Source organism: Chiloscyllium plagiosum, unplaced genomic scaffold, assembly GCF_037043375.1.
Source record: "Chiloscyllium plagiosum isolate Xiang-an unplaced genomic scaffold, Cpla_swu_hap1 HiC_scaffold_19, whole genome shotgun sequence".
NCBI classification, from domain to species: domain Eukaryota; kingdom Metazoa; phylum Chordata; class Chondrichthyes; order Orectolobiformes; family Hemiscylliidae; genus Chiloscyllium; species Chiloscyllium plagiosum.
The window spans coordinates 25,109,247-25,128,078 of NW_028270157.1; the positions used below are offsets into that span (position 1 = coordinate 25,109,247).

Genomic DNA, 18,832 nt, shown 5'->3' on the forward strand with positions numbered 1-18,832 from the left:
CACAGCCAGTCCCTTGAGAGTGGAATCAATCCTGGGGGTCCCTGGTGTGGTGAGGCAGCAGTGCTAACCACTGAGCCATCATGCAGCCAAGGAGGTTAGAGTTCCTAACCAGCTACCTTATCTTGTAGTTTTAATTGCAGATCATCTTGCATATTTAGTTCAGTATGAATCTAATTAATATTGTCAACTGCACATTTTCTACTGTCCAGCTTTATTAAAATCTTTTATTACACTAAAAATACAATAAAGGCCAATACTGATTACAACTGAAAAACCCTTGCATTTAACAAAGTTTCAATCATGCAGATTGGTTGAAATGCAGTAATGAAATTGTTAAGTGTCCACATATTTTCTGTAAGTGAAAAGGATTTCTTTTTATTCTTTTGTTGAAAATAATTAACCTCCACGTATTTTTCAGGTGATGTATTTTAGTTCTCTGTTTCCCTATGTTGTACTTATCTGCTTCCTGGTTCGAGGTCTTCTCCTGAAAGGTTCTTTGGATGGAATCCGTTACATGTTTACCCCTAAGGTATGGTCTGCTCAGTTTTATTGTTCAATTAAAAAATGCTTCGTAATGACTCTGTCAGTACCATGTCGTGCTGAAATTCCAGATAAGCACACACAATTGTTATATTGCATGCCACCTAGTGGTAGAGAGTGTACCAGTAGCTTCATGGTGGTCACAAACTAGTTTATTCCATGATTTGGAGATGCCGGTGTTGGACTGGGGTGTACAAAGTTAAAAATCACACAACACCAGGTTATAGTCCAACAGGTTTAATTGGAAGCACACTAGCTTTTGGAGCGACGTTCCTTCATCAGGTATCACCAGTTTATTCCAGTCCAGGAATAAATCTATTCAGATCAAACTATGCACTCAAGCTAATACAAGAATCATAAAAAAGATCTAAAACTTTAATTTATTTTCCTCACAAGGGAATTTTATTCCAAAACTCAGCAAAAGAATTACAAACAAGACTTTATTGCTTAGATATGTACAGGTTATGTGATTAATGAATCTGTCAATATAATTAATGGTTCGTATAGTTTGCAGTTTCAACAACAGACACTAGTTATATTATGGACAGTATTAAAAAGCTACACCAGCAAAATATTCCTTATTATAAAGATTGCAATACTTAAATGGACAAACATAAATAGCTATAACAGTTACAAGAGGCCAAGTTCTCAAGCACTTACATATAAGACAGCCACCAGTAAATAATTTGGAACCTCATTATCCAGAGTGTGGTTATCATGTAGCTGAAAATGTGTTGCTGGAAAAGCGCAGCAGGTCAGGCAGCATCCAAGGAGCAGGAGAATCGATGTTTCGGGCATGAGCCCTTCTTCAGGAAACATCAATTCTCCTGCTCCTTGACCTGCTGCGCTTTTCCAGCAACACATTTTCAGCTCTGATCTCCAGCATTTTTTTAGATTAGATTAGATTACATTACATTACAGTGTGGAAACAGGCCCTTCGGCCCAACAAGTCCACACCGACCCGCTGAAGCGCAACCCACCCATACCCCTACATTCACCCCTTACCTAACACCACGGACAATTTAGCATGGCCAATTCACCTGACCTGCACATCTTTGGACTGTGGGAGGAAACCAGAGAACCTGGAGGAAACCCACACAGACACGGGGAGAACGTGCAAACTCCACACAGTCAGTCGCCTGAGGCGGGAATTGAACCTGGGTCTCTGGCGCTGTGAGGTAACAGTGCTAACCAGTATGCCACCATGCCGCATCTGCAGTCCTCACTTTCTCCTCTGTGGTTATAATGTAGAACTTGCTATTATATGGAGCAGATGAGGTGATTAGTATTGGTGTCTGTAAGGAGAGGCATGAGAGAAGAAAGGACTAAATTAATATGCTGGTGAGGTTAGAGGAAGTAGAGTATACAAGCATAAGCACCAGAAAAGACCAGTTTCTTTGAATAGCATGCTTCTGTATTGTAAATTATACATAATTTTACCATTTAAATTGTACTGCAATTAGTTATCTACAAAATACATCATAAATCCAATCTAATTAAAGAGACCATAGTGAAAGATTGTCTGTTGTCCCAATTCCGATTAGTTCTCACTTTTAGAAATGGCACCTAGCACCACTATTTAAAACCTCTATTTATATATTCATTCTCTTTCTTCTTATTCCAATATCTCCTCTTTTTGTCATTTATTCATTGGATATGAGCATTGCTGGGTGGGCTAGCATTCATTGCCCCATCACAAGTTGCCCTTAAGAAGGTGGTAGTGAGCTGCTTCCTTTTGTCACTGCAGAGTACTTGGTGTAGGTGAACTCACAATGCCACTGGGAAGGATTTCCAGGATTTTGACCTAGTGACTCTGAAGGATTGGGGATTTATTTCCACATCAGGATAGTGAGTGACTTTGAGGGGAATTTGCAGTTGTGGTATTCTCACATATCTGCTTCCCTAGTCCTTCTAGATGGTAGTTGTCATGATATTGGAAGCCATTTGAACACATTTGGTGTGTCATTACAGTAGTTTGAACACAGTTGATATCTAAACAGATGAATAGCAAGTAAGAAAGCTGCAGAGAAAATGCAGAAATAACTCGCAGTACCATATGAGTGACAAGAGGGGAGATATATCAGAAAATGTAATAGTAAGTAGAAGTTTATGTGGAACCTTCTGTGGCAGTCACCAGCTAATTTTAAATTGTTTTTTATGGCAATATCTTGAATGTTCATTTAGAGTGCCCTGTGGCAATGGTCATGCCAAGGCTGCAAGGTGAATGTGTTTTAGCTAGTTTATGTTACAGTAGCAAATCTTAGGGATGGTCTGTAGTGCTTTGTAAGCAAAAAATCTTTGCTGTACTTTGAATATATGATGGAATTGGCTGAGTCTGCACAGAGCACTAATGACAATATCTTTTCTTACCTCACAGTTGGAAATTATGTTGGACCCTCAGGTCTGGAGAGGGGCTGCTACCCAAGTATTCTTTGCCCTCGGGCTGGGATTTGGTGGTGTGATTGCTTTCTCCAGTTACAACAAACGAGATAACAACTGCCATTTTGATGCTGTCCTTGTCTCCTTCATCAATTTCTTTACATCTGTGTTAGCAACACTGGTAGTGTTTGCTGTCTTAGGCTTTAAAGCGAATATTATCAATGAAAAATGTATTGTGAGGTGGGTAATGATTCCCAATTCCATACCAGTTTCACCCAAGGATTGCATGTTGTTACTCACACTGATTTGGCTCCATGTGTTACATTGCAGAAACACAGACAAGATCCTGGAAATGCTTAAAGTAGGTGCAGTCAGTCATGATCTCATTCCTCATCATGTTAATTTATCAGATGTTTCAGCAACGGATTATCATCAGATGTACAACATTATAAAGGAGGTGAAGGAAGAGGAATTTCCAAAGTTAGGCCTGGATTCATGTCAATTAGAGGATGAACTTAACCAGGTAAGTCTACAGTAAATCTAAGAATAGAGCTTTTCTGGATAAAGGAAACCTTATCTGGGTAATGGAGTTATTTATTGTAGGATACTGATTGATTTAACATCTGTCAAAGATTCTTTTGAATCTGAGGGCAGGTGTAAGCAGAACTCACTCAACCCTAGCGAGTATATGGAAATGATGAGATTATTGGAATAAAAGGGAAATATAAGCCATCCCAAATATCATTATTTCCATCTGCCATATGCTCTCTGGTACATCTGCCTGAATAAAAGAGATGTCTGTTCTTGCCATACGTAGTCAGTAACTGATCCATTCTGAACTCATACGAAAGTAACAGTGAATGATTCAGGTTCTGAAGAAACCTTATACTTGACTGAGTACAGTCTCTAGAACCACCAATAAACCTTTACTATAGACAGGCTGAAAAATTCCAAATTTACCCATGAATTCGAGATCCTGGAGCATAATTCTGCAGTGTTTTAACATGCATACAACCTGATTCTTAACATGTTCTTTATTTGCTTTCTGTTTTGCAGGCTGTGCAGGGAACTGGCTTAGCCTTCATTGCCTTCACTGAGGCCATGACTCACTTCCCAGCATCACCCTTCTGGTCAGTGTTGTTCTTCCTGATGTTAGTAAATCTAGGCTTGGGCAGCATGTTTGGCACCATTGAAGGAATACTCACCCCTCTTGTTGACACATTCAAAATGCGCAAAGAAATTCTCACCAGTAAGTAACTTTGTGAAACATTTTGTCTTGTTCCAAAATAAGCTGTGATTTTGCTCTTTGATAATTTTACCAGGACAGTTAACATTCAATTGTATACGAGTGAACAGGATTTAGGAAGGCTTGGCTTTATCATTCCATTTAAAATTGCACATTTAGAGGTTATGTTTTCATCAGTCGATTTTCTTATAATATTTGATTGGTCACATAAGGCTGTCAAAAAACAAAGTCATATTTAGATAGAAAATAAATACATCGGTACCAAAGTTTCTTTGGATGGATAGATTGACCCCTTCTGCTATTAACCTACTTGGAACTTACTGCAGAAACAGAATCCTCTTGAATCATAGCCATAGAGTTTTACGAAGAAGCCCTTCAGTTCATTGTGTCCATGCTGGTCATCAAGAATCTACTTTTCCCAGTTCAATTTACCAGCATTTAGTCTGTAGTCTGATAAGCTATGGCTCTTCAAATGGTCATCTAAATATTTATTAAATGCTGTCATGGCACTTACCTCTACGTGAGTTCCAGAGAACCATCACCTACTGAGTGAAAACATTCTTCCTTAAATCTCTTCTAATCCTCCAACCCTTTACTTTGAATTTATTCCCCAGCTATTGATCCCTCTACTATGGGAAAAAGTTTCCTGTTATCAACCCTATCAATGCCCTTTGAGTTTATTACCAACATTCTGTAATTTAAAGTTCAAAACGTCTAAAACAGCTTGCTTACATGCTTAATACTGCTTTCTCTGTTTTCACCATGATCCATGCCTCACTGCTTTCAGAAACTGAAACTTAACTTCACCAGGATTTGTCAGTGATGGAAACCCTCAAATGCAATTCCCTTACTCAGCCACACATGCTGATTGCAGACTGCGACTGACAGCTTGAGAAATTATTGTTAATCTAACAGTTCTTCCTCCCCCTGTTATTATTAAAAAGAAAAATTGTTAAGAGCCACAACTGAGCTAATAGAAAGTTTGCTTACTCAGCATACATTTTGACTCAGTGGCTCAATCTTGCCTGGGAATTATATGAAAGATTCAGCATTTCATTGTGGAGCTTTGACTTCAGGGCAATTCTTCAAATACAAAATCGGCCAACAAGCAAGTTCTCTGTCTCTGACTTTGTACGTGAAAGAAATAAATATTGAAACTCTCACAGTGGACAATGTATAAATTTTATTTTCAATGTGGACCCATGAATGGCTTTGGACAGGGAACACTGGTGCCTTTATTCAATGAGTATTGCTTGTAGTATCACATTGTGGAAAAGTCTTACGATTTTAAAACTCTGCTTCCTTTTCATGCTCACTCTGCTAGCAATTACAGGATTACAGTCAGCTTATTTGTAGGTGATTTGCAATGTACTTTGGCCATCTGTCAGGTCTGTAATATATATTTTCCTTTACTCTAGTTGGCTGTTGTCTCGTGGCTTTCAGTGTAGGTCTCCTCTTTGTGCAGCGCTCTGGAAACTACTTTGTAACCATGTTTGATGATTACTCCGCCACACTACCCCTGCTAATTGTGGTCATCCTGGAAAATATTGTTATCGCTTGGGTTTATGGCACAGATAAGTATGTACCAACAGTCCTGTGATACTTCAAAATTTACTAAAAGCGGTGTAACAAGAAGTGACTGAAAATATTGGTTCTGCCAATTATAATTTCCCATCAAATTATATTCTAGTTTTGTTATGCAAGGTTTTTATTCCACAGTTCAGGCAGCAGTTATTCTTTGTGAGCTTTGTACTCTGTACTACGCCATCTAGTGACACAAATGAGAATTAGTGATAGAGAATTACCTCTTAAAGGAGAACTCGGAGATCATCTGAGTGAAGATTAATATTTATACTTGACCATTCTGAATTCAGATTCAAAGACACCTTATTGGAGTGACGTAAACAAAGCTGTTCATTTATGCATTATAAATTAGCACCCTCACATTCATGGGAGTTGCTGGGTAAACCCAGGAGTCAGTTCCACATCAACTATGTAGGTCCTTTCATGGACTCCATATTCTTAGTCATTGTGGACACTGCACATCCAGCCACTTTGAGTCAGAGTTCATTCGTCAAACACGGGGACTACAGTAGAAAAACTGAATGTGTCTTTTGCAATACATGAACTCCCAGAAGTGTTGGTCAAGATAATAGGCCATCATTTGCTAGCAGGGAAGTTGAGTATTTCCTAAAGTCGAATGGTTTTCCTCATATAAGGACAGCTGGATACCATCCATTATCCAATGGTCTTCTGAAAGAGAGGTTCAAACTTTGAAGGCATGCTTGAACAAACAGCCTAGAGCTTCTCTAGATGCCAAACTGTCCCAGTTCCGATTTGATAAAAGAACCACCCATCATGCAACTAAAGGGATAACTCCAGCAGAATTGCTAATGGGCAGAAGACTCCAAGCCATGTTAAATCTGATCTTCCTGGACCTGGGGTGGTGTTGGTGAAATGGCATTAGGAATGCCAGTGCCAGACACAAGATTCTGCTAAAGTTTACTTCAGAGGATAAAGTTTGGTGTAGGGACCATGGTAATGGCCTTGCATGGGTAAGAGGCATGGGGTCAATGCAAGGTCAGGTCTAGTGACATATAAAGTTCGAGTAGGTGTGACGATCCTGAACGAGCACATGAACAATATGAAAGCTACAAACACGCAAAACGCAAACTGTGTGTGCGCAAAATGTGCCCAGCTCCTCAACTGCCTTTTGGACTGTTCCTAAACCTGTGGGTTCTCCCACTTCATCAGGTGCTGAAGATACCATGGAATCTGAGATAGACATGGCATATGTCGCCACCTCAATACATGTGTCACCTGAAGAGGAGAATGAATTTCTTCCGAGACGCTCCGGGCACAAGAGGCGAGCTACTGTGCATGACACGCTGCCCGTGTCAGAGGCAGAGTTGGGTGAAGCTGACCCAGTGCTAAACTGCCCCAGGAGGAGCTACAAAGGAAACTGGCCATTGTCCTGGGATTCAGAGGGGAGGGTTGTAGTGATTGTGACCAGGTCAGCCAGGTAGTCCTCAGAGTGGGGTTGTTAATCCATTCCAATCAGGGAGCCCTGGCTGGCAGATATAAACAGGAGTGCCAGAGGTTCTGTTCACTCTGAGAGCTGGCTCTGAGGGAGTTGGATCAGCATCAAGGACACTCCAAATGTAAATAAGGAGTGGTTTGGTGATGGGATACGAGTTATTTTATTCACCTTCGCTGATTTGCCATTTGGGTTGGCCAACTCTTACTTGTCCAGCTTGATGTTGAAATAATTGCAGCCTTAGCGAGAATAGCTCATACAGCGATCATTAATAAATTACTTAAAGTCTCAACTGGCAGCGGGACAGGAAAACCCAAACTTGACCTTTCAACCCAGAATTCAATCCCAGTTGGAAGATGGCACTGTTCTGGTATTGCCATCATCCTACCTGTTTATGTTGCCCATCTGCCTCTAGAATTGGAAGTTCTCCCCTCAGATTTTCTATGTCCTCAACGAAGAGCCAAAGTATTTCTCCACTCAGTATATTACAAAGCTGCCGAACTCACCCTAAAACGAAACATGCCATAGGTGTATTTGCCACAATAAAACTAACATGATAAGAGGCCCTTTCTTCCGGAACTTTGTTTTATAGACTGATAAAAGTAATTGTACAAAAAGAACATTTGATTTTCTGTTGAATTTTATCAGGTTCATGGAGGACTTGAAGGATATGCTTGGATTCACTCCTTTCCGATATTATTATTACACATGGAAATACATTTCTCCACTTATTTTGATTGCTTTGCTTGTAGCAAGCATTGTCCAGATGTGTTTGAGTCCACCAGGCTACGAGGCCTGGATTAGTGAATTGGTGAGTGTTGTGTACATCAATAATCATGCTGCTTTGTGATTCTGTGCGTATATATGTGCACATGTGTTATTTGGGGTCATAACATTCAATTGTTAACAGAAGGATAGGTAGACAATTAATGCAATTCCCAATCAGAAGTACCAATTAGCCTTATCTGCTCCAGAACTTCAGAATCTGTCATTGCAGGAGGAAAAAATATCAGGCCAACGTTAATATTGATCAATATGTTCAGCCATGGACCAACATTGACTGTAATCATAGTATTGTCATGTTTAAACTGCCATCCCCTTAGAGGAAAGAACTGATAGATGAGCTGGAGATCCAAACTAGAAAAACTCTATTTGGAGTTTGAGTTCTAAATGGGTACTTAAATGGGAATGAAAATGTGTTGCTGGAAAAGTGCAGCAGGTCAGGCAGTATCCAAGGAACAGGGGAGAATCGACGTTTCGGGCATAAGCCCTTCTTCAGGAACCGAAAACTTATGCCCGAAACGTCGATTCTCCTGTTCCTTGGATGCTGCCTGACCTGCTGCGCTTTTCCAGCAACACATTTTCAGCTCTGATCTCCAGCATCTGCAGTCCTCACTTTCTCCACTTAAATGGGAATCTTGAGGGTAGTTATGAAGCATCATTTGTTTTTGCAATGTGTTCACAAATTGTACCTACAATATCAACTTGCCTGAAATCCGAAGCCAGATGACACCAAGTTATAGCCAACAGGTTTATTTGAAATCACAAACCTTTAGAGCTTGGTGAAGGGGCTAGGCTCTGAAAGTTGGTGATTTCAAATAATCCTATTGGGCTATAACCTGACTTTTGACTTTGTCCATCCTCGTCCAACACTGGAACCTCCACAACTTGCTCGAAGTCAGACATGGAACAATCACCTGCCACAGCGATAGGAACTAATGTAAAATTGGTTGAGTCACATTGTGATGATGTTATCACATTAAGTGTACCACTGTGACTGGAGGAGGTGGTGGTGTAACAGAGAAATCACTGGAGTAGTAATTCAGACTGTCAGCTTAACGTTTTGGGACATGGGTTTGAATCCCACTGTGGTAGATGGTCAAATCTGAAAGCAATTAAAAAAAGAACCTGGAATCAAAAGCTGGTCTAAAGACAACCATTGCCAATTGTTGTAAAAACTAATCTGGTTTACTCATGTCCCTGAGTGAAGGAAATCTGTCATCCTTAATTGGTCTGATTTACATGTGACTCCAGGTCACAGCGATGTTGATGACTGTTAAGTGCCTTATGAAATGGCTTAGAGAATCAGGAAAACTAGGGTTGTGCAACAAATACTGGCCCTGCCATTAATACTAACAGTACAGAATTTTTTTTAAATTGTCTGTTGGCTGACCAGGGGTTATTAATGCTGAGAAAAGGTAGCAAAAGACCACAACACGCAGGCAAGTCCTTACTTTTGACCTGTTGCAGTTCCTTGTTGGCCAAGTGGAGCAGGAATGCTGTTGTTGACCACATAAAGGTACCTTGGTACACTGTTTCGTCTTTCCCAACGGCAAACTTTTCCAATTCCTTCCTCACCCCCTTATCCTGTTGGAAATTGTTTCTGTGGGAGTCCCTAGTGTCAGCTGGACAACCTGAAAATAGCTAGCTCTGCATGATAACATGCTGTCCATCAGATTATCAGGAGTGAGATGGCAAACTAATGGCTTAGGAGTTAAAGGTGCGGGCCAAACTATTGTCACCCCAAAATGCTCCTCATTCGTTGACGAAAAATCGGTGTTCAAATAATTCCATCCAACAATTTGAAAAATACTGTCGAAAGCTACATTTGTCAATAGCAGAAGTTACTACTATTGTAAAATGAAAGAGAAATTGTTGAAGTTAAAGGAAGTGAGGGCACAAGATTTACATTAAAAATACAGGCGTCCTCGAATTTACAAATGACCAACTTACAAACGCTTGTCCCTAAGAATGTGATCCCAAAGGAGCCGCTCTCCTAGCACAGTTGCTGAGGCAAGAAGGGGCTGAATATCTCTCCAGGGCCACCCCCTCCCGCAATCTTTGTCCTTTTCATTACCTTTTTCATCACTTTCAGCGAGGGAAAAGCTTTGCCCCTAGAGTTGTAAAAGAACAGCTGTGCACGAAATGAATGGAGCTGGGAAATGTTACAGAGGTGAAAGTAATGACAGCTGAGCTGTGCAATCAGCAGCTGATCTTGGAGTCAAATATATTGCCATGGGTCATCCATGATAGTTGTATGCTTTAAGATTGAGCCCTGACAAATTTTGAACATGGGATTTTTAAAAATTATCTAATTAATTATATTAAATCCTTTAGATCTGTTAAAAAAAGTGTTTTGCATCTCATTTGGATATCTATCATTGTCGCTTAGATTGCAAAAATGGCTGCTTGAATTGATGAGTCAGTCTCAGTCTTAGAGATCCCGAGGTGTGATTGAAAAATACAAGATTTTGTTTGGGCAATATTAATTTATCACAGGAATGTGAAACCAATTGGAAGCCCACTTTGCAACATTTTCCAATGAAGGAAATGGATTTGCTTATTTCCTGTCATACTGGCTTGGGTTCTGACAGAGGCCAGTTTCACTCCCTATGAAAATTAGTGCAAATTCAAAACAAAATCCAAGAAGTGCTGAACCCATAGTAGAAGCAAATTACAAATTATTCAAATACGTCTGTTTTAGAATTCTTCTGTCTATTTTCCTAGGGTGCTGACAGATTTCTGAGTTACCCAACGTGGGGCTTGGCTGTCTGTATTGGCCTTGTGTTAGTCGCCATACTCCCTGTCCCAGTTGTCTTCATCATCCGTTATTTTAACATAATGGATGATGGCTCCAACTCTCTGGCCTCAGTCTCTTACAAAAAAGGACGGATTCTGAAGGAGAACTCCAACTTGGAAGAAGATGATGCCAGTCTTCTACACAGCAAGACCCCAACTGAGATGCACTCGCCAATGGTTGGAAACAACATTTACCGAAAACAAAATGGATCCCCCACTCCGGAAGCAGACACCGCTCCAAACGGCCGCTATGGTATTGGATACTTAATGGCTGACATGCCTGAATCAGACTTGTAGCTTCTGAACAAGCTTTGCCTGTCTATGTGTCTGTTGCTACATTGAGCATAATTGCCACTCAAAAAGCACGCAAAGTACTGATGTGGCACATGTATCATGTATATCCTGTAGATAGACTATATTTTTCCATATTAATGATATTGTCTGAAATATTGTTGCCTACAAGTAGCTACGAGCAAAGCTGAACATTATACTTTTCTGCGTCTGACAGATCTTATTCAGTGATCCCTCCCAGAAAAAAAAATGTTGTTTTTCTTAAAGGACATCAATTTGCTTCCTAGATCAGAGCATTCTTTCTTACCACATCACTGAGACTAGCAAATTTGAGATTTTTCTATTCTTGAACTTTTATGTAAGTTACGACAAATATTTAAAATGCATTTCAACACTGAATCAACATACAAACTGATTTTTATCTTAAATTATTCAGTACCTTGTCAAACCACAGTACATTCTCAAATTTCTTTTAAAAAAGAAAACATTTAGAGAGAACATTCTTTAGTCCGGTAAGGGGTAATTTCTCATTTTTGCCCATAGGGGTCATCAATGAGTATTGTGGCAACAGCATAAATGCCCCAGCTCCCTGACACACAAATCCAGGTGGTACTTCATGCAGTGCTGAATTTAGGAAGATGTTTGGATTGCTAAAGCCCAATGTGTGGGCAGCAAGCATGCACACATTTCTAGTTAGAAATAATTCACCTGCCATACCGGCTAAGTTGACAAACAAGAGGTGACCTCGCTCTCCAAAACCATTTTTCGCTGTACCAATACCACATCAATTAAATGATTAAAGACCATGGCTCACCCTCAGCTTTTCAAGAAAAGTTCAGGATGGATAATAAGTGTTGACCTTACAAGTGATGCTCACATAAGACCATAACGTATAGGAGCAGAACTAGTCAATTTGGCCCATCGAATCTGCACCATTTGACCATGACTTTTGTTTCTCAGACCCATTCTCCTGCCTTCTCCCCATACCTCTTCATCCCCATACTCATCAAGAACCTATCTGTCTCTATCTTAAATGCACTCAATGACTTGGCCTCCACAGCCCTCTGTGGCAATGAGTTCCACAGATTCACCACTCACTGACTGAAGAAATTACTTTTCGTCTCATCTTACAAATTAATACAAAAAGGCATGTCATTTGAATGTGCACAGGGTTCAAGTCTGAAGTCATCTTTCCAAAATTAGTCTATTTTGAATCAGCCAAAACTTTATGGGCTGGATCATGTAACAAAAAAGAACATAAATGAAATAGATCAGCTGTTGATCTGAAAAGAACAATCTACATTAAAAAAAAGATCTCCCCCACAACTCCACTTCCTCGCTGAATCACTAATACTCTCAATTCCAGATACAGGCAACTGCAATCCTCAATACTGCCCCCATACCAGGCTGAGCTCCTTGGTTTCATATTTCTCTTCATCCCCTGCACTCTCTACACTGATTCTTAATCCCATCCCAGTTGCTTTTTTTCTGGAGTCACTTACCATCAGTTCTAGAGGACCATTCTCATTCTTCACAGCACTCTCATCACTGTTTATTACAATGAGATCAAGTCTTAGACTCTGGGGATGTCGCATTTCTAAACTAGTACCCAATTGGGGAATGACTGAATCATAGACTCCTCCCCATGAATTTCTATCGCACTTCATTATTAATAAACTAGCAAAATACTTATATAACTTACATATGTCAGACCCATGAATTGCTACAAATTATTTTAGCTGTTTGCTAATTCTGATGAAAAACAGATATACTCACGTTTGAGCAGAATTTATCCTTCAACACACAGGTTACAGCATCGATCCTTTCAACAGTTGTATCTAAAATGGAGATTATTTGCTTCTCTGCTGTGTGACCTCAAGTAAGTGGCTGGCATGAGCTATAGGTAGCTAGAGGGAGTTGTAATTTTAAAACTGGCTATATATTTTGTGTAAAGTGTTTGCAATTATTAATTTGAAGAGGTAAAGTCCTATTTTGAAGAGTCAAAACTGACTCGTACTATCAAACTGATCAGTACAGTTAATTTGGTGCCTAATGATTTTAGATATTTATTGTGGTTTAGAATATTTAGTGAACAAGTTATATATTTATATTGCATATTGCAAAGTGTACATATGTATATTTGCCTGGATTTGTTTGAACATTTTGATGCAAAAAAAAAGCTTTTTTCAGCACTGATAAGCCTTCGATGAAATTCTTTGTTAATTTGGTTAAGTTGGTTTCATTATAGAAAAGGTACCACGACTTTTCCTGCAAAGGAAGGAGAGGTTCGAGTTCTTCTGGAGCTCTGTAGTCCTTTGTTATATTTCATGTGAAATTAAACACCCAGTGATAAAGCTTAATTGTGATTTTGTGATTTTTATTCTCGTGGTCTAAGTGACTTTGCATTCAAACTTAAACAATACATGTCCTCTTTTATAATTTTTATAATGTTTACATTCTACATCTGATTTGCAGTTGGCAGGACAAATGCTTGGCCTGTTTATTGGATATGTGAAACTTGAAGCTATTCAGTCATAATTCAGTGTTGTCTTACCCTGTTATCGATTGTAAAAGCTTCCGGGGATTTATGCATATGATTTTGCAAGAGTTGTGAAGATGTATAGTTCCACGTAATTTTAACTTTGCAAGCTACAACTTCTGACTAGGAGAACAAAGTTGGGCTATGACCTCTTCTAGCCTTACGTCACATCAATGCTTATTGAAATTTGGGAGAAAATGGCACAGCTACGCAAGACTAGATAGTACTGTTGATATTGCTGTGAGTGAACAGGCATTTCCAATAAAGGTTTAAGATTTGGAATGCACTGCCTGACATAGTGCTGTATGTAGGTTCAATACTAGCTTTCAAAAGGGAATTGAATGTCTGAGTGAGAAAAGGTTGCAGGCTTTAACTGTTCAAAATGTCAGCATGAACTCAATGGTTAAAATGGTCACCTGCAGTATTGTGCAAATTATTAATTGCATGTTATTATATAGCCACTGAATAAAAACATTCAGCACTTTGAGAGAGAAATTAGCATGAAAATGTTAGTCATTCATGAAATAGTATTGTCATCTTTAGAAGATGAAGCATCTATCGAAAGTTGTGTTTGTTATTTTGATTGAAATGATATCTTGTAAAGCGATTGGGAGATAAGAGCCAACATTATTAATTGCTGTATGCCAGGTATCAGGCATAACCTGCACACAATAAGCCTCACCTACCACTGCGCTATTGGCATTTGAAAGAATGAGTGAATGGTCACTGTACTCTACAATGAACAACATGGCAAAATACGGTGAAAAATGGCAACTGTCACCATGATCTGATGCAATTTGAATAATTTAAGAATAAAAAGATCAAGCTGAAAGAAAGTTCATCTTCATTCTGCCACCTCCACCCAGAGACAGTTGCCTAATGATGTCTGTGCCCCTCCACTGCGTGTGCTGGACTCACCAGCACCAAAGTCGTCACTTTCAATTTCCTGGTGAAAGTGGCATTTTGGGTGGGTGGGGCTGGGTTCATAGTTCACCTCATTTCAAACTGGGCAGACATACAAAGTCACTGAAGAGGAAATACCTCAACAAGTGCAAAGCATCTCAAAATGAATTTATTAATTTCAACATATCACATTTTGAAATCAAATTGGGGAGAAATGCTATTGACATTTGTTCCCACCCCATTTATGCAGAGTAAAGGGAATGATAAAATATTAAAATGTGGTGTTTACTCTGATGTTCAACTTTGGTGAAAATGAAAATAAGTGACCAGTGATCCTGCACAAAACAGCCATGTGATTCTGCAAAATATTTCATATGGGGTCCTGCACTGTTTCTAGAAATCTACCCAACACAGCTCTGGTGGCTCACAGGGCAGAATGTGTGTGCTTCTTGGGAGAATTAAGTATTGAGCAGCTTTCTGGTCTGAAAAGCCCCCAAAAAACTTGGAACACTGATCACTGTGTTCATCCAACATTTTCAAATTCTAATCATCCACCCCACTACCCCACTACTTTAAAAGTTTTCTTCATGCTTGACTCCATAGCTGAACTATTGCATTTTCTCTTACCCTCTCTAATTGGCAAGAGGCTTTTTAAAAACTTTTGTGCTGACAGCTTGTTCATCAAATCAAATGAGGCATATCTTTGAATGTGTCTTGGCTCTCTCACTGGTGCCATCATACAGGCAATGTGATTGCTATGCCCACCATCCATGCATTCTGTGCTGTAGACAAAACCATTCTGAAATCTTTAATAGTGGAACATTGACACTGTACACTCATCAGCGAATTCATGCACCATTCTGAGTGACAATGTAAGATTGCTTCTCTGACCACACATTTTAAGCAGGCAAATGAACATATCTCTAAAATGAGGAGGAAAATTAGATGCCAAATCACTTGGCTCATTTTTAAGCAATCTCTGAGGATCTTTTACATTAGATGCATGCATTTCACGGCAAATATGCAACTCCCCACTCCTTCCCACCCCAGTAGAAGAGATCATTTTCACGGGAATATGAAGATTTAAATTGCTGTGGATGTGCACATGTGATGATTTAATTGTAGCTTTCTCTTTCACTTACATCAGAATTGCCTGTTTACATGATGCAGTGGAAATGACTTACAGCAAGAGAAGCCATTAAATGCAACATGTTTGTGCCAGCATTTTGCTAAGCATGTCATTTTGCCCATGGGCACAAACACGAATTAACTAAAAAAGAGGCACAAAAGGTGAAACCTTTTAGGGTCCTGAGTGACATGGGTTCTGGTAAACTTTGTGGCAGAATCGAATGAGAAGTCTGACGAGGTTAATGTTGACACGGAGAGCATTTTGCTTTATCTCATACTTCTCACAAACAAGGGGGGGTGTTTTTTGTTAGGCAGTAGCGAGATGCCAATTAAGGGGGTAATTGCAAATAAAATGCCTTATTGATGGCTCAACTAACTTCACTAATATTCTTATGAAACTCGCCAAACAAGGTAGACATTGAGAAAACTCATGGAAACCAAGGTGAGTAGTTACCTGGTGAATTTAGCTCACTGCTTGCTCTGAATGAATTCCATATTGGACAACAGGAACCAAACCCTATGCTCCATAGTGCCCAAATCCACTGATATTGGCAGCTGATATGTGCCAACCTCTAAGAACCTTCCTGGCATATCTGCAATGTATTTATAGGACGTTTCTGCACTTCAGTGACACACCTTTGGGGGCATAACAGCAATTGTTATTGCAATGTTGCAGCAGGGACACCATATCCCCAGGGTTATACATCCAGTTCATGGGCTGGACCAGGCTGCATCATCAGGGTCTTTGTTGATGTGAACTCACTCCAAGCCAAGCTGCTTGCTCACAGCATTCCTACCTTGCCTTGCCCTTCTGTGCTTTGTCCCCTCAGCAAGAGATACCAGGTTCACATTACTTCTGTGCTGTCTTGACTTTTCGAGCAGGCACAAAGGAAGTATCTTTGACCTGGTTGTCAGTAGTTCTTAATTAAGGGGGGGAAGTCTTTGCTCAGGGAGTTCCAACACAGTCAGTCAAGGGTAGCTCCTGTTACCAGTCCAGGGGCTTGGATATGGTCAGTCGGTCACCCTGGACAATCAGACTTTTAAAGCTGGCATGAGTACAAAGGATAATGGTGAATTGTGGGATCAGCTATAAATGGTGAATTGTTCTGAGAATGGTCTGTGATAAGATGGGGCTGGAGTCTGACATGTAGGATGCCAAAGTAGTGGGTAATTAATGCATTGCGTTTAGTACAACACAGCTAGAAAAAAGTCAAGCGTGTGGTGCTGGAAAAGCACAGCAGGTCAGGAAGCATCTGAGGAGCAGGAAAATCGACGTTTCAGGCAAAAACCCTTCATCACGAATGCCAGGCCCTGCGTTGGAAATTCCTTTTAAAACTCAGTACAACTTAGAGCTATCCAAAAAGCTGTATAATTCATCCTATAGGGTCACAAGAGAAGTTCAGAGAAGATTTACAACGATTAAATCCTGAAATATGTTGGTGTGCAGATCAGAAAGGGACTGACACGGTCTATCGCAGGGATTCCCAAAGTATGGGTTGGGACCCTCAGGGAATTGTAACGTACAGGCAGCAATGATCACCACCTTTCACCTTGCTTTAATGTGTGCTTCTTCAACACGAACCCGCTTTAATATGATTGCAGAATTTAGACCGTTATTTGTGGAACACGAACTTTCCTTACCTGTATTGGAAATAATGCGATTCCAGCCCAAATAGTTTAAATGGTGTGGCTTTTTTGTAATTTTCTTATAACATGAGATGGGAACTATCACATTATATCAGAACCGACTGTATGTCTTCTCCTCGAGCTCCCAAAGCTCACTGAGGAATCAAGACATTTTTCAAGTCCCGAAATGGGGTCAGGGTGAGAAAAGTACTGGGATAGTCTCTCTTAAAAAAGGGTTCAGGTTTTAACATTTTGAACGACTTTTATAGAATGGGTACATAGAATATGCTTCTCTTATGGGAAAGACATGCATCATTAGAAGATGGTCACCAAAAACACAATAGGGAACTCAGAGGAAGGATCTCTACCCAAAGATTGGTGATGCCTATTGGACACACTACCAGAAGAGTAGTTAAAGCAAATGGTCTAGTCTAGATGTATTTAAGGAAAAGGTAGGTACACGTATGAGGGAGAAGCAAAGATAGGGCTATTTCGACCATCTCAGTGTCCTAGTTACTTCTCTTTATATTGTTTTATATAAACAATGAAAAAGGTCCAATTACCCAAGAAATAAATGTAACTAATTACTGCTTCTCATCAAAGCACTGCAATACAAATCAAAACTTCAATAGAAATTTAAGAAATCAAAATTGTGTTTTCAGGGCTGCTAATGCACTCCACAATACGTGCTGGCCATGGAAATTACCTTTGTGTAAAACTTGAAGAACCAAATTAAGGCAAATTAAACCAAATTAAAACTGATAGTCTCTTGAAAAGGCAATGTAAGAAAGGAAAAAAATCCCAAAGGAAAGTTTTTAATTCAAATGTCACTACGGTGTCTGAAAAACATGGAAGAAAAAACAACAAAATGAAAGCATTAATTGGCAAGGGAGGAAGGTAAGGATATTGATAATACCACGATATGGCCCAATTTAATTCAGGTTACCATAATCCTTAAAGCTACATCAGGCCTAATAGATCAGGTTTGCCAAAGTCAGAGTCAAAGCAATCACGAGCCAGAATTTCGGGGTCATGTGATCTGAGGCAGTACCCACCACTGTGAAGCTCTGACAACGTTACAAACAGCTGTGCTCTCATACTGATGGACTCCTGTTCTAGGGGAAATCACAACAATTTCCAAACCTTGAAGTTGGGTCCCAGTGGGAAAATGTTTGGGAAACACTTTAATAGATACTGTGCACTAATAATGGGAAATAATGTGGTAGCCAAAATACAGATGCCTGCAACAAGCATGCATAACACTGTGGTAAAGATAATGCCTTAAACCATCTGTTTCTAAACTTGGAACTATACATTTTGGTTTAAAGCATCCTAATTACTCTAAATTCTCCCTTTCCTGGGTGGGCTTAAGGGTGGTTCAAAGCAAGGGTGAAATTATATTTCTGAATTAATTTACAGTAACCAATTCCTTGTTTTAAAGTAAGAATAAAAATAAAGTACATTTGGGTTATATTTTGAACTTGAGAAGACACACAATACACAAGTTCAGTCAAAGGTATTAGGACCAAGAGACTAGCCATGTTAGAAGAATACAAACACAAGT

General features: G+C 39.7%; 1 protein-coding gene across 3 annotated transcripts in view; it reads left to right on the forward strand.

Moving 5' to 3' along the window:
• Window positions 1-13,432, forward strand: part of slc6a15 (solute carrier family 6 member 15) — a 43,969-nt gene extending 30,537 nt beyond the window's left edge. For 2 of the 3 annotated variants that reach the window (XM_043709692.2, XM_043709691.2), the window contains exons 6-12: window positions 419-529; window positions 2,918-3,159; window positions 3,250-3,442; window positions 3,976-4,168; window positions 5,584-5,743; window positions 7,851-8,013; window positions 10,710-13,432. In XM_043709692.2, coding sequence (XP_043565627.1) covers window positions 419-529; window positions 2,918-3,159; window positions 3,250-3,442; window positions 3,976-4,168; window positions 5,584-5,743; window positions 7,851-8,013; window positions 10,710-11,078 — 1,431 coding nt within the window. In that variant the 3' untranslated portion in view covers window positions 11,079-13,432. The remainder of the gene's footprint in view (window positions 1-418; window positions 530-2,917; window positions 3,160-3,249; window positions 3,443-3,975; window positions 4,169-5,583; window positions 5,744-7,850; window positions 8,014-10,709) is intronic. The other variant, XM_087997147.1, reaches the window with a different exon arrangement.
• Window positions 13,433-18,832: the final 5,400 nt, after the last annotated feature.